Source organism: Ranitomeya imitator, chromosome 2 (genome assembly GCF_032444005.1).
Source record: "Ranitomeya imitator isolate aRanImi1 chromosome 2, aRanImi1.pri, whole genome shotgun sequence".
Classification (NCBI taxonomy): domain Eukaryota; kingdom Metazoa; phylum Chordata; class Amphibia; order Anura; family Dendrobatidae; genus Ranitomeya; species Ranitomeya imitator.
In genome coordinates this window covers 255,611,274-255,637,463 of record NC_091283.1, presented here as the reverse complement: position 1 = coordinate 255,637,463, position 26,190 = coordinate 255,611,274, and the positions used below count along the sequence as shown (strand labels likewise).

The 26,190-nt window shown below is 46.6% G+C and overlaps 1 protein-coding gene across 1 annotated transcript; it reads left to right on the top strand.

Moving 5' to 3' along the window:
- Positions 1 to 2,638: 2,638 nt before the first annotated feature.
- On the top strand, positions 2,639 to 26,031 carry LOC138662964 (zinc finger protein 436-like). Its single transcript, XM_069748987.1, has 7 exons — positions 2,639 to 2,816; positions 6,010 to 6,159; positions 6,289 to 6,468; positions 6,551 to 6,674; positions 6,758 to 6,855; positions 7,054 to 7,144; positions 24,872 to 26,031. Exons 1-7 carry the CDS (start codon positions 2,646 to 2,648, stop codon positions 25,972 to 25,974), a joined length of 1,917 nt encoding a protein of 638 aa, XP_069605088.1. The 5' UTR covers positions 2,639 to 2,645; the 3' UTR covers positions 25,975 to 26,031.
- The last annotated feature ends 159 nt before the right edge of the window (positions 26,032 to 26,190 follow it).

Below are 26,190 nucleotides of genomic sequence, written 5' to 3'. Positions count from 1 at the left end.
GTGGAGATGCTTGGTGACACTGCTGGTGGTGGTGCTGTCACATCTTGTCTTTGCGGGTAGGCTGTTGTTCGTGAGCTGGATGAAGAGGTCAAGACCGCAGCAGAAGAGGGAGCAGGAGGAAAGCTCACATCTGTCATGTTTAAGGTGTCTACTCTACTGCAGCTCGTACTTAGAACTCAGATGCAGGTGGTGCTCAGGTTAAGAAATGTTAAAAAAAAAAATCAGAAGAGACTGCTTCATTACTTTGGGCTGATACTGCTTGGCCGATTTGCAAGGGGGTGAGGTGGTAGAAAGATGCCCACGGTCCTCAGGTGAAAACTCTGCGCTTTCAGCAGTGGACCCAGTGGAAGGAACTGGAGGCGCTATCAGCCATCCAAGCTAACACCGTCTGCACATGTTCTTGCCTCACTATCCATCCAGCGGTGCTCGTGCCTAGGATATGGCGCACAACATCCCGCGGACTGCATGCACCAGAGGAACGTGTTTCATGTAGACACGTAACGAGCCAGATCAACTGTCACCTCCACCACGACCTTCATTTGATGCTCTCCTCATGTTCCCCCCCCCCCCTACAATAATTCTCAGTAGAGAAGAGGCTTAATTAGGGCAGACTGAACCATGCTTCATTACTGGCAGCATGCATCAGGTTGTTGCGGCATGCTGCACAAGGGTGGGAAATAAACAGGATACGGTAATTGTCTACATTTTTCTATTAAAAAAAAAATTAAATTTTAAAATTTGAGAATCATTAGTGGTTGATGCCCTTTTAAAGCAGAAGTGTAACAATGATTGTAGCCGGCGTCTCCTCCGGTCTCTATCAGGCTCAGTATAGGAGGACGCTTACAGCCGTGGTTACAGAAAGCGCTCCCACGCTCATCCAGGAGAACAGGATGATTTGTTCCCACTTCTCAGTGCTGGGCTCCCCCAGTTTTTATTAATCTTACAGGACCATTTCCAGTCTTCCATATTACAGAATTGTATCTTTATAAATGTTGCACTGATGGGCCGTATGGCATCTTATGTTTTCTGCTCACACCCATCTGATCTCAGTCACATTGCAGATGAATACAGATCTGCCCGGCCTGATAGAAGAACATTGCACCGAGGGCAGCCGACATTTACAGGATTGCACTCATCTGATTGTTATGCTAACAAAAGCGAGATAAAATGTGAAGAGTCACATATTATACAGAACTGGCCATAAATAAGACAAGTGACGCAGAACTATCAATGTGGGAGGGGGAAACAGTTGTGGCCATGAATACTGCAGCAGTTCATAGATGAGGAGGGTGAGGTTTTATCGTCCTGAGATTTAGGTCTGATCCAGAAGGTCTGAGGGGAACATTCCTTCATTGATGGAGCAAGACAAATCCATGCGACATATTCATTCCGGCTCTGTCACAGGTCGGCAGAATTTTGTAAACCATTAGTACAAAAAAATAAAACTGTGAATATTGCCTAACATTCCAGAGATACATTATTCCTCTGGAAAATATGTCACAGCCTGTCCCATCAGTGGTGGCAGCAGCAGTGAAACCCTCAGAGAAAACCAGCTTATGTCTTAAAAAGAAAAACCGTCCAGCTGTAAGGGCTACATGGCAGTGCGGGTCCGGTCTACTGGTGAGGACGTACCTGCAGATCGTTTCCCCAATAACCTGCAATGTGTGAACTCAGCCTGATACAGATCCAACTGCGTTACCCTCCACTAATATCACCCCGCGCTTAAGAATTATAGAAATGAAAAGTCAACTCATAGCTGTCAGACAAGTTTATTACAAGTCAAATAGTTAGAAATAAAAAAGAAATATATAAATCTATGCATACATACAAATGAATAATAAAGAGTTTTAGAAATCAAAACAATTAAGAAGAGCGGGGGAGACAGAATAAATTGAGAAAATGGAGGTTTTGTTTTTTTGTTATTTAAGTAGTTCTACTCATCTATGTGACATTATCAGACGCCCGCAGTGTCCTCCCTTTGGGTCCTCACATGGATTGTGGGGGCTCCAGCTCCACTTGGTGAAGAGAAGTCCAGTGATGAGATGACATCTGCAGGGAGGTCTCTGCTCCGGGGGCACAGGATGGGGAAAAGCCACAATACCGAGAATAAAAGAGAAAAAATCATGGAGAAAGCTGGATACAAGTAGTGGCTGACACCAGTGGCCACCGGGCTAATACTGAACAGAACAGAATAAAGCCCGAGATCTGGAGACATTATTATCACGCAGTGTCGCTCCCAGAGGTCATAGGTCAGTCATCAACCTGACGTCATGCGCGCCCAATAATATTAATGAGAAAGTTTTATGTAAAAAAAAAAAAAAAAACACAACAGGACGGACCCCTCACCATCAGGCAGAGATTCTCATGTTAAGTAATATGAATCCCTCAGATCTCCATCATCATCATCATCATCATCCCCTGTTCGCCCCCTCAGACGTAGCACTATACATCCCTGCACCCCCCACCACAAGTGACATCACACACTGACCTGCACAGCACGTGACAACAGCCCCCCCGCACCATGCAGACCCATGCAAACAACATCAGACCCACTCTGCAGGTAGACCCCCCGCACACAGATCCACCACGCATTCAACATCACCCCCTTCTCCCCAGGCAGACTCCCTCTTACCTGCTCTGTGACTATGGAGAATGACCCCAAAACCCTCCAAATCCGCCCTGACATCCACAGCCTCCTCCTGTCTGCTCTATGGAGGGAGAGGCTCCGCCCCCTCCGGTCACATGGGCATGACGTCATCACAGGTCCTGTGCGCACAGAGCAGCCATATATGTGGAGTGCGGCTCTGCAGGTGGAGGTATGTGGAGATTCCCCATTACTGAGCGCGGGGACATTAACCCCTTCTGCACTGAGACTCTTTATAAGAATCATAACGTTGTTGTTCTGTTTCCTGTAATAGATACATACGAGCCAACTATGGAGGACAGGAAGTGAGGGAGCGGATTGTTCTCCTAGTACAGGGCCCCTTTCTTGGCCCCACACATTGTAATGCCCCCATTATGCCCTGTAAGCAGGTTCTGCCCCACACCCAGCTGCCTCGGGCACTTTACCATGAGCTGGTACCTCAGATTCTTCCCCGCACCCCTTTCCTTTGTTGGCGCCAAATCTGTTCTGCCTTTGGGGCTCCGGCCTTTATAATATCAGTAACTGCGTCATCAAGGTCTCCTGACCAGGTGCACCCTCTAGACTCTTCCCTCCGGAAACCCTCCCTCTTCCCATTGATGTCACATGGTCCCGTCTGGACGGCAGATAGCAGTCTGTACAAATGCAGCACAGCCCTGAGGAGTCTTTTTTATGACTCTCCTTTTTACACCCCTTATGTAATATATATGATGGCGCTCACACAGTATAATGTTCCCACAGTACTGGCATCTCTCGTAAAAAAGGGATTTTCACACTACCGCCATACCCCCACACATTATAATGTTCTCATAGTACCGCCGTACCCCCACACACAGTATAATGTTCTCATAGTACCGCCATACCCCCACACACAGTATAATGTTCTCATAGCACCGCCATACCCCCACACAGTATAATGTTCTCATAGTACCGCCATACCCCCACACACAGTATAATGTTCTCATAGTACCGCCATACCCCCACACACAGTTTAATGTTCTCATAGTACCGCCATACCCCCACACACACAGTATAATGTTCTCATAGTACCTCCATACCCCCACACACAGTATAATGTTCTCATAGTACCTCCATACCCCCACACAGTATAATGTTCTCATAGTACCGCCATACCCCCACACACAGTATAATGTTCTCACGGTACCTCCATACCCCCACACAGTATAATGTTCTCATAGTACCTCCATACCCCCACACAGTATAATGTTCTCATAGTACCGCCATACCCCCACACACAGTATGATGTTCCTACAGTACCGCCATACCCCCACACAGTATAATGTTCCTACAGTACCGCCATACCCCCCCACACAGTATAATGTTCTCATAGTACCGCCATACCCCCACACACAGTATAATGTTCCTATAGTACCGCCATACCCCCACACACTGTATAATGTTCTCATAGTACCGCCATACCCCCACACACAGTATAATGTTCTCATAGTACCGCCATACCCCCCCCCCACACAGTATAATGTTCTCATAGCACCGCCATACCCCCCCACAGTATAATGTTCTTATAGTACCGCCATACCCCCCCACACAGTAAAATGTTCTCATAGTACCGCCATACCCCCACACACAGTATAATGTTCTCATAGTACCGCCATACCCCCACACACAATATAATATTCTCATAGTACCGCCATACCCCCACACGGTATAATGTTCTCATAGTATCGCCATACCCCCACACACAGTATAATGTTCTCATAGTACCGCCACACCCCCACACACAGTATAATGTTCCTACAGTACCGCCATACCCCACACAGTATAATGTTCTCATAGTATCGCCATACCCCCACACACAGTGTAATGTTCTCATAGTACCGCCATACCCCCACACACAGTATAATGTTCTCATAGTACCACCATACCCCCACATACAGTGTAATGTTCTCATAGTACCGCCATACCCCCCACACAGAGTATAATGTTCTCATAGTACCGCCATACCCCACACACAGTATAATGCTATCATAGTACCGCCATACCCCCACACACAGTATAATGTTCTCATAGTACCACCATACCCCCACACACAGTATAATGTTCCTACAGTACCGCCATGCCCCCCACACAGAGTATAATGTTCTCATAGTACCGCCATACCCCACACACAGTATAATGTTATCATAGTACCGCCATACCCCCACACACAGTATAATGTTCTCATAGTACCACCATACCCCCACACACAGTATAATGTTCCTACAGTACCGCCATACCCCCCACACAGAGTATAATGTTCTCATAGTACCGCCATACCCCACACACAGTACAATGCACAATATGGTACCATCCACCTCACTGACTACCTCCGACCACCGACAGTTAATGAATAAATACTCACTTAGCTTCATTTTTGTTGCGAATACTAATGAACCCAGGATCTTTGAGATATTTACCATACAATAGTTGGATAGGCAGGAGTGTATCATCCATAAAGATAGCCCACTCGGTTGCTATGATACCTATGAATTGACAGTGCTCGGTGGGGTGTGGTATTGGTCACCCTCTCTTTCTCATCATAATAATTTCAGCTAAAGGGCAAGTAGGAAGAGAGAGGCTAAGTGCCAGAATTAGTGCATCTTGGACATGTGCCTTTTCCGGGCGGCTGAGAGCTGATATTTTTAGCCTGCGGGCACAGTATCCATGGCCCCTTCCTAGGCTATTAATATCAACCTGCAACTGTCTGCATAGCCTTTGCTGGTTATTAAATATAGCGGCAAACTACGTCACTTTTTAGAGGAGTCCCCCATTTTAATAGCCACTAAAAGCTGAGTATACAGTTGTGAGCTGATATTACTAGCCAGGGAAGCTCCATCGGTATTACCCCCTTCCTAGGCTATAAGCAAACTTCTGTGTGTGAATCAGAGCTGAGATCTAACGTGATAGAAGATTACAGTGCGGGGAAGATGGGAAACCTTCATATAGAGGCCAGTGGTGATGGAGTCAGTGACCGACTCTGGACAAATATGTCTCTAGAGCCGTAGTAGAAGATGAAGATGTCGTCCTCATCATGAAGTAGTTATTTCTCATGTCGCGTGTAATGAATATCTCCTGCAGTATTGCTAATGCCGATTCCAGGGTCGGTAAATGAGACGAGAATTAGCGTTATGGAAGATGAGTCTATGAGAAACGTATTCAGCTGCCGACTCCGAGGAGGAAACTGCTTGTTGTCTGTGGCCTAAATATATAGGATTTATTAGTAGATGTAAAGAAGGAAGCTAAATACTGTAAAATAATAAATCTCCTCATATGTTTCCCTTATTAGCTCCAGTAATTGTATTATTACACAGGATTCTTATGATGTTACATCGGCTCATCTTCTCATTCAGGTCTCTACAATATCGGATCCTGTCAGTGAAGATCTTCTACAAAAGAACATTTTCCTGATTTACCCATCAAAGATGGATATGGACAGAGACAAGATGGTGGAGAGGATATTACACCTCACTCTAGAGATCCTCTTCAGGCTTACTGGAGAGGTGAGAGATTCTGATGACGTCACATTACATCATTCTTATCTATGGGAATAACAGATGGACAGAACTGGAGAGGTGAGGACTCTGGAAATGTCTGTAGTGAGATTTATTAATGTGTCTCTCCATTACCAGGATTACACAGTGGCGAAGAAGACCTCTAGTGATCGCTGTCAGGACCCTGTGTCTGGGGGATGGGGAAGACCCCTGAGCCCAATCACGGGGCCTCCACCTCACCCCCTGATCCATGAGGACATCAATGACCAGAAGATCCTAGAACTCATCTATAAGATGATTGAGCTGCTGACTGGAGAGGTGACACTGCTGGGAATGCTGGGACATTATACAGTAACAGTATGAAGGGATCGGGGGATGACGGTATCATTGTATGTGTCAGGTTCCTATAAGGTGTCAGGATGTCGCTGTCTATTTCTCCATGGAGGAGTGGGAGTATTTAGAAGGACACAGAGATCTGTACAAGAACGCCATAATGGAGGTTCCCCAGCCCCTCACATCTCCAGGTAATAGACAGGACTAAATACACACGGCCTATAATTATCTGTATGTAAAGAGTGAATTCACTCCCTGTATGTGTTTCCTCCAGATCTATCCGGTAAGAGGACAACACCAGAGAGATGTCCCCGTCCTCTTCTTCCACAGGACTGTAACCAAGAAGATCCCAATGCTCCTCAGGATCATCAGGTAGATGGAGAGAAGGTGTCAGGAGATCTCCCCTATGATGTGTAGACGCCGGTGAAGGTCTTGTGCTCAGTCTTGTTTTATCCACCAGTATTATATGTTTTATACTTGTGTAATGAGAACGGTGGAGATGGCAGGATTAGAGCTGATCATAGATGTGACTTCTCCATCTGTCGGTAACTTTTACAATATTTGTTTCAGGGTGAAGATCTGACCCATATTAATACTACAGAGACATATGTGAGGGGGGATGAGCGGTGTAAAGAGGAGATTCCCACATATGACTACCCAGGTGAGTAGTAATATACGGGCTCTTAGTATTTTTTAATTCATTCTTAGTTTTACACTGTGTCCCACTATAGGACAATTATTTTGTGCAGGTTGATCGCTTCTATACACTGACCTGAGAGACTTCCTGATCATCACTGAGCATGACAGCAAGCCTCTTAGGTCTGGAGACCCGGATTTCATCATGACGACTTTGGCTCTCCATGGCAGCGATCGGGTCCCTACGTCATGCCACAGGGTCTCCTATCCAAAGGCAGAGGGGCTGTCAGCCCCTGTAGTGAGGGATCAGTGACCTATCATAAGCCAATACAGATGGATATGTAATCAGTGCACCACATAAAGCTCGCCCCAGAACACCACATAAAACCCCGCCCCAGAGCACCACATAAAGCCCCGCCCACAGCCCCGCCCCAGAGCATCACATAAAGCCCCGCCCACAGCCCCGCCCCAGAGCACGAGAATCTCATTAACTGAAAACTACAAATACAGAATAAACAACAACCACAAGACGGATTTCATCACCAGGTATCAGTGTAATCAGTATAACGGCACCGACCTGACACTGTCTGTAGTCACTGAGCACAATCCTGCTGACAGGTTCCCTTTAAGACATCTCCGCTCTGCACTATTATACACAGTTCTCTTTAAATGTGTAATATTTCTTCTTGAAACTCATCTGACAGAAAATATTGGAGCTTCCGATAGTTTAGATTGTGAAGTCACCGAGCCCCGTGCTCTAATTCCCCCAGAGAGGTTTCACCACTAGCTGCTCATTTATTACTGATGGAGACTGTTCAGTTTGAGCATTTCAGTAGATGTTATTGTCTATAGTCAGTTTTTGATTACAGTAGTGTCCAGAATCCTCTGATTTATCCTCTTCCAGTTTTGTGTTCTTAATCCGGCCCCATTTTTACAATCTGACGTGTGTCACTTTATGTGGTGATAACTTTGGATTTATTCACAAAGGATAATAGAAAACAAATGGATCTTACACATTATTTATTCAGTCGCCATGACAGCACAACGAGAGAGGGGATCCGCCCTTCAGGGACAGGAAACCTACAGACATAAAAAGGGCGGTACCTCTCTCCCACGTCAGTTTGGTTTCCTGTCCCTGACAGCGGAACCTCTTTCAGACAGGCCCTGAGAAGAGGGTCGAAGTTAAGAAGATTTCCCCACTCCTGGCAGGCCGGTGCAGGTAGCGGGGGTCCCCTACCTCGGCCTGTTCAGGAGGCAGGAAGCACCACACGGCAGGGGGACTGCGCGGTGGAGGTGGCAGCAGGAGGAAGCAGCCTCTGACATATAGGCTAGCTTCTGGGGCGTCCGCAGCGCAAGAGGTACCTGTGATTGGTGCTTGGCTACTAGGGTCCCGGGAGTCAGGCTGTGCCAGGCGGGGTCGCGGCGTTGGTCCGGTGAGGGGTCTGCTGGCGTCCTGGTCCGTGTGTCGGCTTGGCGCTGCCGCCGCGTCCGGAGGGGGCGTGTCCGGATGACGCGGCGAGCGGCGCGGCCGGATGACGCGGCTGGGCATGCGCAGTAGCGTCATCTCCGGCTAATGGCGGCGCCCAGTCAGGGCTTCGGGGAGGGGTAGCGTAGCGCAGTGCGGACGGTTGATCACCACCTGGGATTCCCTGCTGGCCCCCATCCGGGGGCGGTACCTTGGGGGCACTATTTAATGCTGCAAGCTGGGATGGTCAGTGTTCCTTGCCCATTCCATAATGGAGTCGCCAGAAGGAACTATCGACAGCCAGCAGCAGCAGCAGGAGCCGCAGCAGCATCACCAGCAGTCAGATAAGCCTCGAAGAAGCTCCCAGCGTCGGTCTAGTGGCAGTAGCCGCGCTGGTGGAGCTAAGGAGGCTCGGATTTATATACCAAAGTCCTCAAGCCGTAAGGATTTGCCGGCTACGAAGGACCCCCCATCTACGGTACCACTCATTACTGGACGGGGTAAGTGATCTTCGTGAAAGTCCACTTAGTGATGATTGTGTTCCCCTTGTCTTTTTTCCTCTATCAGGGGAGGAAAAGTTTGTGGAAAGCCAAACATAGGCAGTGTGCCGAATGTGCAGAGCCGCTTCCGGATGGGCATTTGAAAAAGTTGTGTAAAATACAGTTAGGGCCAGAAATATTTGGACAGTGACACAATTTTTGCGAGTTGGGCTCTGCATGCCACCACATTGGATTTGAAATGAAACCTCTACAACAGAATTCAAGTGCAGATTGTAACGTTTAATTTGAAGGGTTGAACAAATATATCTGATAGAAAATGTAGGAATTGTACACATTTCTTTACAAACACTCCACATTTTAGGAGGTCAAAAGTAATTGGACAAATAAACATGACCCAAACAAAATATTTTTATTTTCAATATTTTGTTGCAAATCCTTTGGAGGCAATCACCGCCTTAAGTCTGGAACCCATGGACATCACCAAACGCTGGGTTTCCTCCTTCTTAATGCTTTGCCAGGCCTTTACAGCCGCAGCCTTCAGGTCTTGCTTGTTTGTGGGTCTTTCCGTCTTAAGTCTGGATTTGAGCAAGTGAAATGCATGCTCAATTGGGTTTAGATCTGGAGATTGACTTGGCCATTGCAGAATGTTCCACTTTTTGGCACTCATGAACTCCTGGGTAGCTTTGGCTGTATGCTTGGGGTCATTGTCCATCTGTACTATGAAGCGCCGTCCAATCAACTTTGCAGCATTTGGCTGAATCTGGGCTGAAAGTATATCCCGGTACACTTCAGAATTCATCCGGCTACTCTTGTCTGCTCTTATGTCATCAATAAACACAAGTGACCCAGTGCCATTGAAAGCCATGCATGCCCATGCCATCACGTTGCCTCCACCATGTTTTACAGAGGATGTGGTGTGCCTTGGATCATGTGCCGTTCCCTTTCTTCTCCAAACTTTTTTCTTCCCATCATTCTGGTACAGGTTGATCTTTGTCTCATCTGTCCATAGAATACTTTTCCAGAACTGAGCTGGCTTCTTGAGGTGTTTTTCTGCAAATTTAACTCTGGCCTGTCTATTTTTGGTATTGATGAATGGTTTGCATCTAGATGTGAACCCTTTGTATTTACTGTCATGGAGTCTTCTCTTTACTGTTGACTTAGAGACAGATACACCTACTTCACTGAGAGTGTTCTGGACTTCAGTTGATGTTGTGACCGGGTTCTTCTTCACCAAATTAAGTATGCGGCGATCATCCACCACTGTTGTCATCCGTGGACACCCAGGCCTTTTTGAGTTCCCAAGCACACCAGTCAATTCCTTTTTTCTCAGAATGTACCCAACTGTTGATTTTGCTACTCCAAGCATGTCTGCTATCTCTCTGATGGATTTTTTCTTTTTTTTCAGCCTCAGGATGTTCTGCTTCACCTCAATTGAGAGTTCCTTTGACCGCATGTTGTCTGCTCACAGCAACAGCTTCCAAATGCAAAACCACACACCTGGAATCCACCCCTGACCTTTTAACTACTTCATTGATTACAGGTTAACGAGGGAGATGCCTTCAGAGTTAATTGCAGCCCTTAGAGTCCATTGTCCAATTACTTTTGGTCCCTTGAAAAAGAGGACGCTATGCATTACAGAGCTATGATTCCTAAACCCTTTCTCCGATTTGGATGTGGAAACTATCATATTGCAGCTGGGAGTGTGCACTTTCAGCCCATATTATATATATAATTGTATTTCTGAACATGTTTTTGTAAACAGCTAAAATAACAAAACTTGTGTCACTGTCCAAATATTTCTGGCCCTAACTGTATGTATCCAACGCCTGCTGGAGGAGGAGGCGCCTGATCTGACCTCTACAATAAGAGAGATGGTTAGACAGGAAATTAAAGGTGCCGTGAGATCCAAGTCTCGGGGAGCAGAAGTTAAAAGATCATCCCCTTTATCTGAGGTAGATTCGGACTCGGGTGAACTGAGCTCAGGGTCTCTTCCATCTACTTCCTCCTCTGAGGATCTGGAGTCTAGTCGAGCCTGTTTGTCCCTAGATAGGGTTAACCATCTAGTTAAAGCAGTCAACAGCACAATGGGGATAGAAGATACCCAGTCGGAATGTTCCATTCAGGATGTTATGTTCAAGGGTATTGAGCGGAAATCCCGAAGAGCCTTTCCAGTGATTGACAAAATCAAGTCGCTAATCTCAAAAGAATGGAAGAAACCAGAAAGGAAGGGGTCGCTTCCGCCAGCCTTTAAAAGAAGGTATCCCTTTGAGGAGGAGGCTTCATCCTCATGGGATAAAGTTCCGAAGCTGGATGCAGCAGTCGCCGAAGCATACAAGAAAACGTCTCTCCCCTTTGACGACTTGGGGAACTTGAAGGACCCATTAGATAGAAAAGCTGACATCTTCCTTAAAGGAGCTTGGGAGACTTCAGCGGGGTCCTTGAGGCCAGCTATAGCAGCCACCTGTACCGCTCGGTCCTTGATGGTATGGTTAGGTCGCCTCGAAGATCAGCTCAGGGATAAAGTCCCTAGGACAGAAATATTGTCCTCCATGCCCATAATCCAGGATGCCGCAGCTTTCCTTTCGGATGCTTCAGCAGATTCGGTCAGGCTGGCCGCCAGGTCCTCGGCGTTATCCAACGCAGCCCGGAGAGCGCTATGGATAAAATGCTGGCCAGGGGACTTACAAGCCAGAACAAAATTATGTAGCATTCCTTGTGAAGGAGCTCACTTGTTTGGACCGGTCCTAGACGAGCTATTGGAAAAAGCAGGGGATAACAAAAAACGCTTTCCCTTCCTAGGAAGACCCTTCTACAGACGGGACTATAATAGAGGATGGTCTAACCGCAGAAGGCCATATAGAGACTCCAACAGAGAATCTACTAGATACGACAACAGCAGAAGGAGGGGTAGAGGATTTATGTTTAATCCTTCACGAGATGTTAAGAAACCACAATGACTAGCGGACCAGGTGGGGGGTAGGCTTTCGGCCTTCTACCCAGCCTGGGTGCGCATTACAAACAATCCATGGATTCTAAGCATCGTGGCGGAAGGCCTAACCTTTGACTTCCACCATACTCCTCGGGACAAATTTATGTTGACACCTGTTCGTTCCTCCTCTACAGAGCAGTTGGCGCTGGAGTCTGAGGTCCGGGAGCTCCAACAGAAGAAAGTTCTAATCAAAGTCCCTGCAGGCGAGGAAGGTAGGGGGTTTTATTCCCCTCTGTTCCTGGTCAAAAAACCTGATGGTTCATATCGCACCATTATCAATTTGAAAAGCCTGAACAATTTTTTGTTGATACCCTCCTTCAAAATGGAGTCGGTCAAGACAGCAATAAAATTACTCTTTCACCATTGTTTTATGGTTGTCTTAGATCTCAAAGACGCATATTACCATGTACCAATACATATTGATCATCAGAGGTTTCTTAGGGTGGCGGTTTCACTAGCTGGCACGGTAGAACATTTTCAATATCAGGCACTTCCCTTCGGAGTCGCAGTTGCACCCTGGGTGTTCACAAAAATCATGGTGGAGGTTATGGCGCACTTGCATGAACAGGATATATTGATAGTCCCTTACCTGGATGATTTGCTAATTGTGGGTCATTCTGAGTTTGCATTGCAAAGACCAACTACAAAAAGTCATGGATGCGTTACACAAATTGGGCTGGATAGTCAATATCAAAAAGTCGCGCCTTCAGCCCCTAAAAGTACAAGAGTTCCTGGGATATGTTATAGACTCTGGTCAGCAGGAATGTCGCCTGCCGGACGCAAAAGTTGCTAAGGTTAAGCAGTTGGTCACCAGGGCAATAAATAATCCCTTAGTATCGGTCAGAAGTGCGATGTCGATCTTGGGTTCTCTTACATCCTGTATCCCGGCGGTTCTCTGGGCCCAGTTCCACACAAGGACTTTACAGTGGGACGTGTTACACAATTCCCGTCGTCTAAGAGCTCACCTCGACAGTAAATTCACACTTTCTACGGAGACTACACATTCTCTTGGTTGGTGGACTCACACTTCGAATCTACGCAGGGGGGTCCCTTGGATAAATCATATATCCAGAGTATTGACTACGGACGCTAGCCCCAAGGGGTGGGGGCTCACTTAGGGGAGGATTGGGTTCAGGGACTATGGTCTCAGTCTGAACAGGACTCTTCCTCCAACTTGAAAGAGCTGTTGGCGGTAAAACATGCCTTAAATAAATTCCTTGTACCCCTACAGGGTCGACACGTCAGGCTATTGTCAGACAATCGGGTAACTGTGGCCTACATTAATCGTCAAGGTGGCACGCGATCCAGTTCATTGATGGAGGTCGCAAATCATATCTTTCAGGTGGCCGAAGTGCATCTTCTCTCCCTGACGGCGCTTCATATAAAAGGAAGTATCAATACCAAAGCCGACTATCTAAGCCGCAACATGCTCAGACAGGGAGAGTGGTCGTTGAATCCAGCCATTTTCAACCAGATCATTCAGTTATGGGGTTGTCCGGAGATAGACCTTTTTGCCAGCAGGGGGAACAAAAAATTACACCAATTCTGCTCCCTAAATCCAAAAGACAACCCATACGCTGTGGACGCTCTGCTGATATCTTGGCGCTTCAGGCTCGCATATGCTTTTCCCCCTCTAAATCTGATTCCCTTAGTTCTGAGGAAGATTCGGGAGGACAGGGCCCGGGTAATCTTGATAGCTCCATTTTGGCCCAAGAGGGCTTGGTTTCCTTGGCTGAGGAAGATGTCTGTCTGCCAACCATGGATTCTTCCAGAGCTACCAGATCTGCTCTCCCAGGGGCCAATCCTCCATCCTCAAGTAGCCAACTTACACCTAGCGGCATGGAACTTGAGAGGTCCTTACTGAGGGGGAAAGGATTCTCTCAGAATCTGGTAAATACACTCCTTAAAAGTAGGAAACCCTCTACAACGGGCATTTATGTTAGAGTATGGAAAAAATTTCTATCATATTCAGGGGCTCAAATTGACCAAAAACCATGTATAAACCAGATTCTCGAATTTTTACAAAAAGGCCTGGAAATGGGCTTGGCCACAAGTACTCTTAGAGTTCAGGTGTCAGCGCTAGGAGCATTATATAATCTTAATTTAGCCAGTAATCACTGGATTTCTAGATTTTTTAAAGCAGTCACGAGGTCTAGACCAATTATTAAACAAAGGTTAGTCCCATGGGACCTAAATTTGGTACTCTCAGCCCTAACGCAAGCCCCATTCGAGCCCATTGATACCATCCCTGTGAAGATCCTGTCAATCAAAACAGCCCTGTTAGTTGCTCTCACATCTGCTAGAAGGGTTAGTGATCTGCAGGCACTCTCCAGACATCCACCATACATGCAGGTTAGGGAGGATAGGGTAATATTGAAACCCGATCCCCTATATCTTCCTAAAGTTGCGTCAAAATTCCACAGAGTACAGGAGGTAGTCCTACCCTCTTTTTGCTCCAATCCTGCTAACGAAAAAGAACGTAAATTCCATTGCTTAGATGTGAGGAGATGCCTCCTTAGATATATTGCAGTCTCAGATGCCTGGAAAAAAGATAACTCTTTATTTGTAGCCTATCAAGGGGTAAGGAAGGGTCTTAGAGTATCTAAAAACACTCTAGCCAGATGGATTAGGGAGGCGATCTCTCTCGCTTATACCACAGGTGGCAACGAAGTTCTAGATGGTATAAAGGCACACTCCACGCGGGCCGTAGCATCTTCCTGGGCGGAGAGGTCAGAAGTATCAATCGAAGACATATGTAAGGCGGCCACATGGTCTTCCCCTTCTACCTTTCTTAGACACTACAGATTAGATCTGGGTAGTTCCTCAGACCTTACGTTTGGGAGAAGAGTGCTAGAAGCTATTATCCCCCCCTAAATCTTTCGTCTCTGAAAGTCTCTCGTTGTGCTGTCATGGCGACTGAATAAATACGTACGCTACTCACCTGGTAGCAGTGTTTTTTCAGGAGCCATGACAGCACCCTTAAATTCCCTACCCTATATTTTTGGATGTTTCAACACCCTGTTGGTTTTGCGTTATATTCCATGTTCACTGGCATAATAAAATGTGTTTATATACATGCTGCATCTGTGTTACTAACCAAGGTGGTCCTCTCATGCTCTGGAAACAACTGACGTGGGAGAGAGGTACCGCCCTTTTTATGTCTGTAGGTTTCCTGTCCCTGAAGGGCGGATCCCCTCTCTCGTTGTGCTGTCATGGCTCCTGAAAAAACACTGCTACCAGGTGAGTAGCGTACGTATTTTCCATCTTCTCACGATACCCTACATACGATTGTACACTACTCTGTGGGCACATGGCCGTGTTCAGAAGGGAAGGAGCCATTTAGCTGTTTGACTGCAGATCTAGCTGGAATAGTTTGCAGACACAATGTATTGGGAGCACTGTTCAAGGTCAACTGGCAGCTCAAAAGATCTCCACCATGAACATGCTTGGCACTATCTTCTCTGCTTTCCATATCCCAAGGATTGCCTTGCTCATCGCCCGTTATCACCATTACATGGATCTGGACTTACACTGGGACCCCTAGGCTTGGACCATGGTGTTACCTGCCATTCTGTGGTATTAGATGGCAAGAAGAAGAGTCAGGTAGCTGGGTCAGAACCGGAAGGACAGAATACAGAATCAGAAGACACAAGAGTAGTCAGTAAATGGGCCATAGTCCCAACAGGAAACAAATACACAAGCCACAAGCTGAGCACAGAGGACTGAACCAGAGGAGAACAACGCTGTTTCTGGCAGATTCCGGCCATGTGCTTTGAGCTTCAGTAGGGTGTGGTACTTTCCAATTGGCTGAAGTAGGGAGCAGATTACTCCAGCTGGACAGCAGGAACAGATCCCAGATGAGATTGGACACACCATATGCAGAAGCCCTAATATGACTAAATGACAGAAAAGCAGAAGAGTCGAAATCCTCATAAAGTGATTCCATTTTATAAATTAATTCACTGAGGGTTATAATCTATACATATGTGGTCAAAATTGTTGGTACACCTCGTTTAATGACCGAAAAATCCACAATAGTCACAGAAATAACTTGAATCTGACAGAAGTAATAAGAAATAAAAGATCTGTGAAAATGAAGAAATGAAAGTCAGACATTGCTTTTCAACCATGCTTCCACAGAGTTAAAATAAATAAATAAAACTCATGAAATCGGCCTGGACAGAAATGATGGGACCCCTGAAACTAATGTGACAAAAGGGACATGTTAAATCGCAGTGTGTCCACTAACTAGCATCACAGGTGTCTACAATCTTGGAATCAGTGAGTCTTTATATAGGGCTACAGATACTCACTGTCCAAAAAGAGTTATTTCATAAAAATAACAGTTTATTGAAAACATGATGTTAAGGTACCGTCACATTTAGCGACGCTGCAGCGATAGAGACAATGATGCCGATCGCTGCAGCGTCGCTGTTTAGTCGTTGTGTGGTCGCTGGGGAGCTGTCACATAGACAGCTCTCCAGCGACCAAAGATGCCGAGGTCCCCGGGTAACCAGGGTAAACATTGGGTTACTAAGCGCAGGGCCGCGCTTAGTAACCCGATGTTTACCCTGGTTACCAGTGTAAATGTAAAAAAACCAAAACACTACATACTTACATTCCGGTGTCTGTCGCGTCCCCCGGCGTTATGCTTCCCTGCACTGTGTGAGCGCCAGCCGTAAAGCAGAGCGGTGACGTCACCGCTGTGCTCTGCTTTACGGCCGGCCGGCGCTCACAGTCAGTGCAGGGAAGCAGAACGCCGGGGGACGTGACAGAAACCGTAATGTAAGTATGTAGTGTTTGGTTTTTTTTACATTTACACTGGTAACCAGGGTAAACATCGGGTTACTAAGCGAGGCCCTGCGCTTAGTAACCCGATGTTTACCCTGGTTACCAGTGAAGACCTCGCTGAATCGGCGTCACACACGCCGATTCAGCGATGTCTGCGGGAGATCCAGCGACGAAATAAAGTTCTGGCCTTTCTGCTCCGACCAACGATGTCACAGCAGGATCCAGATCGCTGCTGCGTGTCAAACACAACGATATCGCTATCCAGGATGCTGCAACGTCACGGATCGCTAGCGATATCGTTGTTAAGTTGGTCAGTGTGAAGGTACCTTTACACAAAAATCGCAAAAAAATCATGATAAAATCAGCTTATCAATGACAAGGCACAGAGAGAGCTTCTGTGTGAAGGACACAAAAACAGTGGCACTGAGAAAAAGCAGGCTGGGCAAACAGAGGTCATAAATCTCCACCTCAATAAACTTCAATAGCAAAAAAGTGCATAGTGCAAATAAGGTGCAAACATTATACCAATTATCCGAAAATGTAGAGGGCTTAATATGGCTTAATGTGGGAGAGTATACATCACTCTAAATAAACCCATTAGCCAAATATCACTACCCTAGGGAAAAAAGCGACACTCAAACAAAGTCCTGCTTACCCATGTCCCCTGTCAGTGTGTCCAGGGCAGCCCTGACGCGTGTTTCGCATGGGCTTCTTCGGGTGGCTGCCTCCTGAAAGTGCGTCGTGGCTGCCTTGGACACACACTGACAGGCAACGTGGGTAAGCATTACTTTGTTTGAGTGTCGCGTTTATCCCGAGGGTAGTGATATTTGGCTAATGGGTTTATTTACAGTGATGTATACTCTCCCACATTAAGCCATATTAAGCCCTCTACTTTTTGGATAATTAGTATAATGTTTGCACCTTATTTGCACTATGCACTTTTTTGCTATTGCATTGAAGTTTATTGAGGTGGAAATTTATGACCTCTGTTTGCCCAGCCTGCTTTTTCTCAGTGCCACTGTTTTTGTGTCCTTCACACAGAAGCTCTCTATGTGCCTTATCATTGATAAGAGCTTTTATCATGAATTTTTTTGTGATTTTCTTGTAATATCATATTTTCAATAAACTTTCTTATTTTTATTAAATAATTATTTTTGGACATTTACTCCGTGTGTGCAGGAATTATCTAGTTTGGAGTGTCCTTGATCATGTTGATCTAATCCCTTGAAAAGGTATGTATTTGGACCTGTTTAATTAGTATGTATCAGTGGTTTTTGTTCTCAGATATTCATTGTGCTGTGTGGTGACATGGTGTGTATAACACTCAACATAGACCAGAGGAAGCGAAGGAAAGAGTTGTCTCAGGAGAGTAGAAAGAAAATTATAGACAAACATATTAAAGGTAAAAGTTGTAAGATCATCTCCAAGCAGCTTAATGTTCCTGTGACTACAGTTGCTCATATTATTCAGAAATTTAATATCCGTGGGACTGTAGCCGACCTCCCTGGACGTGGCTGCAGGAGGAAAATTGATGACAAATCAAAGAGACAGATAATACGAATGGTAACAAAAGAGCCCAGAAAAACTTCTAAACAGATTAAATGTGAACTTCAAGCTCAAGGAACATCAGTGTCAGATCGCACAATCTGTCGTATGAGCCATAGTACACTTCATGGGAGACTACCAAGGAGGACACCATTGTTGAAAAAAAATCATAGAAAAGTCAAACTGGAATTTGCCAAACTACATGTTGACATGCCCCAAATCTTCTGGGAGAGTGTCCTATGGACATATGAGACAAAAATGGAAGTTTTTGGCAAGGCACATCAGCGCTATGTTCACAGACAGAAAAATGAAGCATATCAAGAAAAGAACACTGTCCCTACTGTGAAACATGGAGGAGGCTCTGTTCTGTTCTGGGGCTGCTTTGCTGCATCTGGCACAGGATGTATAGAATCTGTGCAGGGTACAATGAAATCTCAAGATTATCAAGGGTTTCTAGAGAGAAATGTGCTGCTGTGTCAGAAAGCTTGGTCTCAGTCGCAGGTCATGGGTCTTGCAACAGGGTAATGACCAAAAACACACAGCTAAAAACACCCAAGAATGGCTAAGACAGAAACATTGGACTTCTTCTGAAGTGGCCTTCTATGAGCCCTGACCTAAATCCTATTGAGCATCTTTGGAAAGAGCTGAAGCATGCCGTCTTGAAAAGGCAACCTTCAGACACGAGACAACAGGAGCGGCCAAAATACCTGTCGAAAGGTGCAGAAGTCTCATTGACAGTTACAGGAATCGTTTGATTGCAGTGATTGCCTCAAAAGGTTGTGCAGCAAAATATTAAGTTAAGGGTACCATCATTTCTGTCCAAGCCTATTTCATGAGGTTTATTTTTATTTTTTTCTAATTCTGTGGAGGCATGATTGTAAAGCAATGTCTGTCTTTCATTTCTTCATTTTTATAGCTTTTTTATTTATTACTTTTGTCAGATTCAAGTTATTTCTGTGACCATTGAGTTTTTCAGTCATTAAACGAGGGGTACCAACAATTTAGACCACGTGTGCAGGAGGAATTAATATTTCTCCTACGCCTCATTGGGGGACACAGGACCATGAGTTAACTCCTCCTCTGCAGTATACACCCCTTGACTGGCCAGTAACTACTCAGTTCTTGCTTAGTGTCTTTAGGAGGCACTTGGGTCTGTTCAGACCCCACCATTTATTATTTTATTTTTTAGCTAACAGAGTGAAGGGGGCGACGGACTCCTTTTCTAGGGTCCGCTCTCCCCCGAACCATCATCAACAGGCGAGCACAGCGAGTATACCTCCCTGTACCTCTCCTGCGACGAATGGGGCACGCCTAACCTAAACCCAGGGCGACAGTTCCTACTCGGTCCCGATCTCCCCCATATAGGAGGGCGAGCACATAGAGTATATCTCTCATGTGCATCTCCCGGGCTCCATCGCACTCAAGCCCTCACCTCGGCGTCTTGTAGTCCCCACGGTAGCCGTAAGTCCCCTGCGGCAGGCACATCAGCACGGTAGCACAGCCATAAGTCCCCTGCGGCAGGCACACATATGATGCTCTCCATCCCCCGGTGCAGGGTGGACCGATTGAGCTAGAGGCCGCACCGAGGCTCGGTGAGTAATCCTCTCCTCACGCTGCAGCGTGGGAGGATGCGGTCCGGGTCCTTGGGGAGAGGCACCGCTGTTTGGTGACAGCGGCGATCGTTCGGCGCTACACCGCGCCCGCCGCCACGCGCTGCCGACAGCCTGCACAAATTTAGTTCCCGGCTTTTCAGCCAGACTAGGCCGCGTTTATAATTCCCGCCCACCGCTGGAGCCCCGCCCACCGCTCAGGCGCTTTTCTTTCTGAACGAGAACAGCCCTGCAAATATCGGGCGCCATCTTAGGACTCCTCTGCTGCGTGGAATTCGGCAGCAAACGCTTCCTCCTCCCTGGGGACACCGACACAGGACCGTGGGTAAGCTGCTCCTTCCTATAGGAAAACGCTTAACCCCTTCTCTGCATCCACATCCCTGCAATTGCAGTATTTTGGAGACACAGACATATAATATGTCTCAATCTAAGGAAGCAAAAAGACGCAACAAAAAGCACACTGTTTTTTTACCGCATGTGCCACTTGCAATTATTCTTTACCACATGCTCACACTACTCCTTTGTGCCAGAACTGTGACCTGGCTGGTGTGCAGCCGCCTTCTGCCTCTCCCTCCAATGTCTCCACTGACCCCGTCGGGCCTAACCCTCCTGAGTGGGCCGCTTCCTTGTCACGTTCCATGGATTCATTGGCTAAAGCTCTGGAATCCTTCCGGGGACCCTCTATAAATCAGAACTCGTTTGTTTTGGGAGAAACTAGACCAAATCGTTTCTGACGCTACTGGAGGGAAAAGTAAATTTCTTCCCCAGCAAAAACCCGCCCGGCCTTTTCGGAATCAACAACAGTTTCTATTCCGGTCCTTTCGTAACAACTCCAGTTGGTCCTCCTCTTCCCCTGGTTCGGAACGACGGGAAAACAGAAATTCCCAGGTCTCATACAGACCAAACCGTTCCTGGAAACCCAGACCGAGACCTTCTGCCCCAAGCCATCCGCATCCCTTAAACCTTCTACACAATGACTCGTCAACGTGTCCAGCGGACACCGACAAAGTAGGCGGACGCCTTCTTTCGTTCCGTCAAAATTGGCTCTCGGTCGTTCACGATGAGTGGGTCAGAGAGCTTGTGTCTTCCGGATACAAAATCGAGTTTTCTTCCATCCCCCCTCCGCGCTTCTTCCAGTCTTCTCTCCCCAAATCAAGGGCGCCACATCTTCAGGCCATACAGGTGCTTCAAAGAGAAGGTATCATCGCTCCAGTCCCTCGAGACCAAAGGTTCAGGGGATTTTACTCCAACCTTTTCATGGTCCCAAAGAAAGACGGGACTCTACGGCCGATACTGGATCTCAAACTGCTGAACAAGTTCGTAAGGGTCAGACACTTCAGAATGGACTCGCTCCGTTCTGTTGTCGCGTCCCTGGAAAAAGGAGAGTTCCTGGCATCGATAGACATCAAGGATGCTTATCTACATATTCCAATTTTCCCCCCTCATCAGCAGTTCCTGCGCTTCGCAGTCCAAGAAGAACACTTCCAGTTTGTGGCCTTGCCCTTCGGACTTGCCACCGCCCCCAGAGTCTTCACGAAGGTCATGGCGGCTGTCATGGCCATTCTTCACGCCCGGGGAGTGGAAGTTCTGCCCTATCAGGACGACCTATTAATCAAGGGTCCGTCCCAGTCTTCCTGCAAGGAGTCTGTAAGTATCACTGTGAACTCTTTCTCACCTGGGTTGGAAGATCAACTTCGAGAAATCATCTCCAGTGCCGACTCAGCAAATCTGCTTCCTGGGCATGATTTTGGACTCTTCCAGCGGGTTAGTCCTTCTCCCTCCAGAGAAGGTCTTATCGCTACAACAGGGAGCGCTCAAGCTCTCCCGCCCAGTCCCTCACTCCATTCGCTTCGCAATGCGCATCCTTGGGAAAATGGTTGCTGCGATGGAAGCCATTCCGTTCGCGCAGTTCCATCTCCGTTCCCTGCAACAGGCACTTCTGTTAGCCTGGGACAGGAGCCCGGCTTCCCTCGACCGTCGTTTTTGCCTGCCCCCACAGGTCAGGCAGACCCTCAGGTGGTGGACGCTACAGTCCTCCCTGAACCAAGGGAAGTCGTTTCTTCCAGCGTGCTGGTTAGTGGTGACCACCGATGCCAGCTTTTTGGGCTGGGGCGCAGTTTTCAATCACCACATGGCACAGGGTCGTTGGTCCACAAGAGAGTCGCATCTCCCAACCAATATCTTTGAGATTTGAGCGATCACTCTTGCCTTATGCAACTTTCTCCACCTTCTCGCAGGCCATCCCATCAGAATCCAATCCGACAATGCCACAGCCATGGCGTATATCAACCGGCAAGGGGGAACCCGCAGCAGGGCAGCCATGCTCGAAGTCTCCCACATCATGCGCTGGGCCGAGACCAATCACTCGCTCATCTCGGCGATCCACATACCGAGCGTGGACAATTGGGAAGCGGACTTCCTCAGTCGCCAGGATCTTGCCTCGGGTGAGTGGTCCATCCATCCAGAAGTCTTCCAACAGATTTGCCTTCGCTGGGGGATGCCGGATGTGGATCTCATGGCCTCGAGGTTCAACAACCAGGTTCCCCAGTTCATTGCGCGGTCCCGCGATCCTTACGCCATCGAGGCAGATGCTCTGGTCCTGTCGTGGCATCGTTTCCAGCTGCCATACATATTTCCACCTCTTCCTCTGCTCCCAAGAGTCATCAAGAAGATCAGAGCAGAGGGGAGACCGGTGATTCTCGTCGCGCCAGACTGGCCGAGCCGAGCATGGTACGCGGAACTTGTCCAAATGGTTGCCGACGTCCCCTGGCGTCTTCCAGATTGCACGGATCTTCTCTCACAGGGCCCGATTTGCCACAAGAACTCTGGGGCCCTGTCTTTGACGGCGTGGCTGTTGAATCCTGGATTTTAGCCCAAGCCGGATTCTCTCCAGGAGTTTCTTCTACCATGATTCGCGCCAGGAAACCTGTTTCCATGCGCATTTATCATCGCACCTGGCGCATCTTCTTTTCATGGTGCAATACCCATGGACGTTCTCCTTTTGCTTTTTTCCATTCTGGAGTTTCTCCAATCAGGTTTAGAGTCAGGCCTTGCCCTAAGCTCGCTCAAGGGACAAGTGTCCGCATTGTCTGTCCTATTCCAACGAAAGATTGCTTCCAGACTGCCGGTTAAGACTTTCATCCAAGGAGTCTCCCGGGTGGTCCCTCCCTATAGAATGCCTTTGGCGTCATGCGATCTTAACACGGTTCTCGGAGTTTTTCAGGAGGCCCCTTTCGAACCATTGTAGGACATCTCTCTCACCCTCCTTTCATGGAAGGTGGTCTTTCTTACGTCAATCAGGAGAGTTTCTGAGTTGGCGTCTCTCTCTTCCCGACCCCCCCTTCCTGATTTTTCACCCAGACAAGGTAGTTTTGAGAACCTCTCCCTCCTTCCTACCTAAAGTCGTCTCCTCCTTTCATCTAAATGAGGACATTGTCTTGCCGTCTTTCTGTCCGCCACCAACCCATCATATCGAGAAGGCTCTCCATACTCTGGATGTGGTTAGAGCTCTTCGGTGGTACATCTCTCACACGGCTCCCTTCCGTAAGTCGGATGTCCTGTTCGTGCTTCCAGAGGGACATAGGAAAGGTCTGCCTGCCTCAAAGGCCACTCTAGCCTAGTGGATTTGATCCACTATTCAGGAATCCTACCGCATCAGGAACACCCCTGTCCCAGGAGGGATTAAGGCGCATTCGACTCGGTCGGTCGGTGCTTCTTGAGCCATTCGGCACCAGGCTTCCGCACAACAGCTTTGTAAAGCTGCGACTTGGTCCAGTCTGCATACCTTCACGAAGCACTATCACATCCATACCCAGGCTTCGGCAGGCGCATTCTGCAGACTGCGGTACCTCAGTAAGCCAGTGGTACATGGGGTTTTAGCAGTGCAATTGCTCCCCACCCAGGGACTGCTTTAGGACGTTCCATGGTCCTGTGTCCCCCAATGAGGCGTAGGAGAAAAGGAGATTTTTGTGTACTCACCGTAAAATCTTTTTCTCCGAGCCAATCATTGGGGGACACAGCACCCACCCTGTTAGCCTATTGGCTGTTTGTTGTTGTATTTTGTTCCTTAGTTTTGGACACAGTTTACTTGTCTTGGTTTTACTCCTACTGCTTTACTACCGAACTGAGTCGTTACTGGCCAGTCAAGGGGTGTATACTGCAGAGGAGGAGTTAACTCATGGTCCTGTGTCCCCCAATGATTGGCTCGGAGAAAGAGATTTTACGGTGAGTACACAATCTCCTTTTTGACTCCACAGCCACTTTCCAGAAATTAACACGCAATGGATATTGGATAGTGAAAATTACACATTTGCCATTTTATGACCCAGCACATAGTGCCCAGATTGTGCTCCAGGAGACACACACCGCAAATTAAGTGGATTCTTCTCACTATAATATTGCTAAATACAGGGATCCTCAATGTTGTTTGAGCACACTGCAAGACTCCGAAGTGAGAGTGGATTTTGCTGGATTGATTTATAGAAATTCTGTTACTTTTCAACAGCCTTTGAGCCACTTATAGTGTGGGAGCCTCTGTTTTTACACTGACAGACGATGGACCTGAGTGGGGACTTATTTTTGTGAGATGAGAATTGGTATTATTTTTGCCTACATAACATTAAATTGGTTTCCTTTTATTCGATATTTGGGAGGCAGATTGAACAAACAGTTGAACACCACACACTACTGTTTCATCCAACAAGGTTTTCTATTAGACTGTCAACTGTCATTGTCTTTGTAAATAATTAAAGTTTATTAGATAGCTTGCCATTTTTATAGACAGTTTAAGTACAAATGTTCAAAAATGTAAAACTCAAGGATATTTCATTTAAAAAAATGTTTATCTTCGCAGATGACTGTACCAGGATATCAGAGGGACAGCTGACATCTTCAATTTTTAGATCTGATGATTTTGAGATCCTACAAGATACAACTGAAGTAATTGCTGTTACTCCAGATATATCATCCATTAACAGCAAAGATCTGTTATCTGATCCTATGAAACAGGTCCCATCTTCTGATTCATTACTGACTACTAAGGAAAATCAAAGTCACAAAAGCGGCATTAAAAAACAAACTGCTACTAAAGCAAATAAGTCGTTTTCATGTTCAGAATGTGGGAAATGTTGTACCTCGAAATCAGCTTTGGTTACTCACCATAGAACTCACACGGGAGAGAAGCCTTTTTCATGTTCAGAATGTGGGAAATGTTATAACCGGAAATCAGATTTTGTTAATCACAATAGAACTCACACGGGAGAGAAGCCTTTTTCCTGTTCAGAATGTGGGAAATGTTTTGCACATAAATCAAAATTTGTTAACCACCAGAGAGCTCACGCAGGAGAGAAGCCTTTTTCCTGTTCAGAATGTGGGAAATGTTTTAACCGCAAATGGAATCTTGATGAACATCAAAGAACTCACACAGGAGCGAAGCCTTTTTCATGTTCGGAATGTGGGAAATGTTTTATCATGAAAGGGAATCTTGTTAGGCACCAAATAATGCACACAGCAGAGAAGCCATATTCATGTTCAGAATGTGGGAAATGTTTTAAAAGGAAATTAGATCTTGATCGTCATCAAAGAACCCACACGGGGGAGAAGCCTTTTTCCTGCTCAGAATGTGGGAAATGTTTTAAACAGAAATGGCATCTTTTTAAGCACCAGAGAACTCACACAGGGGAGAAGCCTTTTTCCTGTTCAGAATGTGGGAAATGTTTTTACCAGAAATGGCATCTTGGTACTCACCAGAGAACTCACACAGGGGAGAAGCCTTTTTCCTGTTCAGAATGTGGGAAATGTTTTAACCAGAAATCATGTTTGGTTACTCACCAGAGAACTCACACAAGGGAGAAGCCTTTTTCCTGTTTAGAATGTGGGAAATGTTTTAAATGGAAAGCACTTCTTGTTAAACATCAGAGCAGTCACACAGGGGAGAAGCCTTTTTCATTTTCTTAATGTGGGAAATAGTTTGCTTGGAAATCAACTATTCATAAACATCAGAGCCGTCACACAGGAGAGAAGCCTTTTTTATGTTCATAATGTTGGAATAGTTTTAACCAAAATTGAATCTTCTTAAATGGGTTGTCTCTTGTCATTCCTCATGTTTGTTGAAAAAAAGGGGTAAAACTAAACTTTATTAATTCCAAAAGTAAAACTATACCCATAATTTAC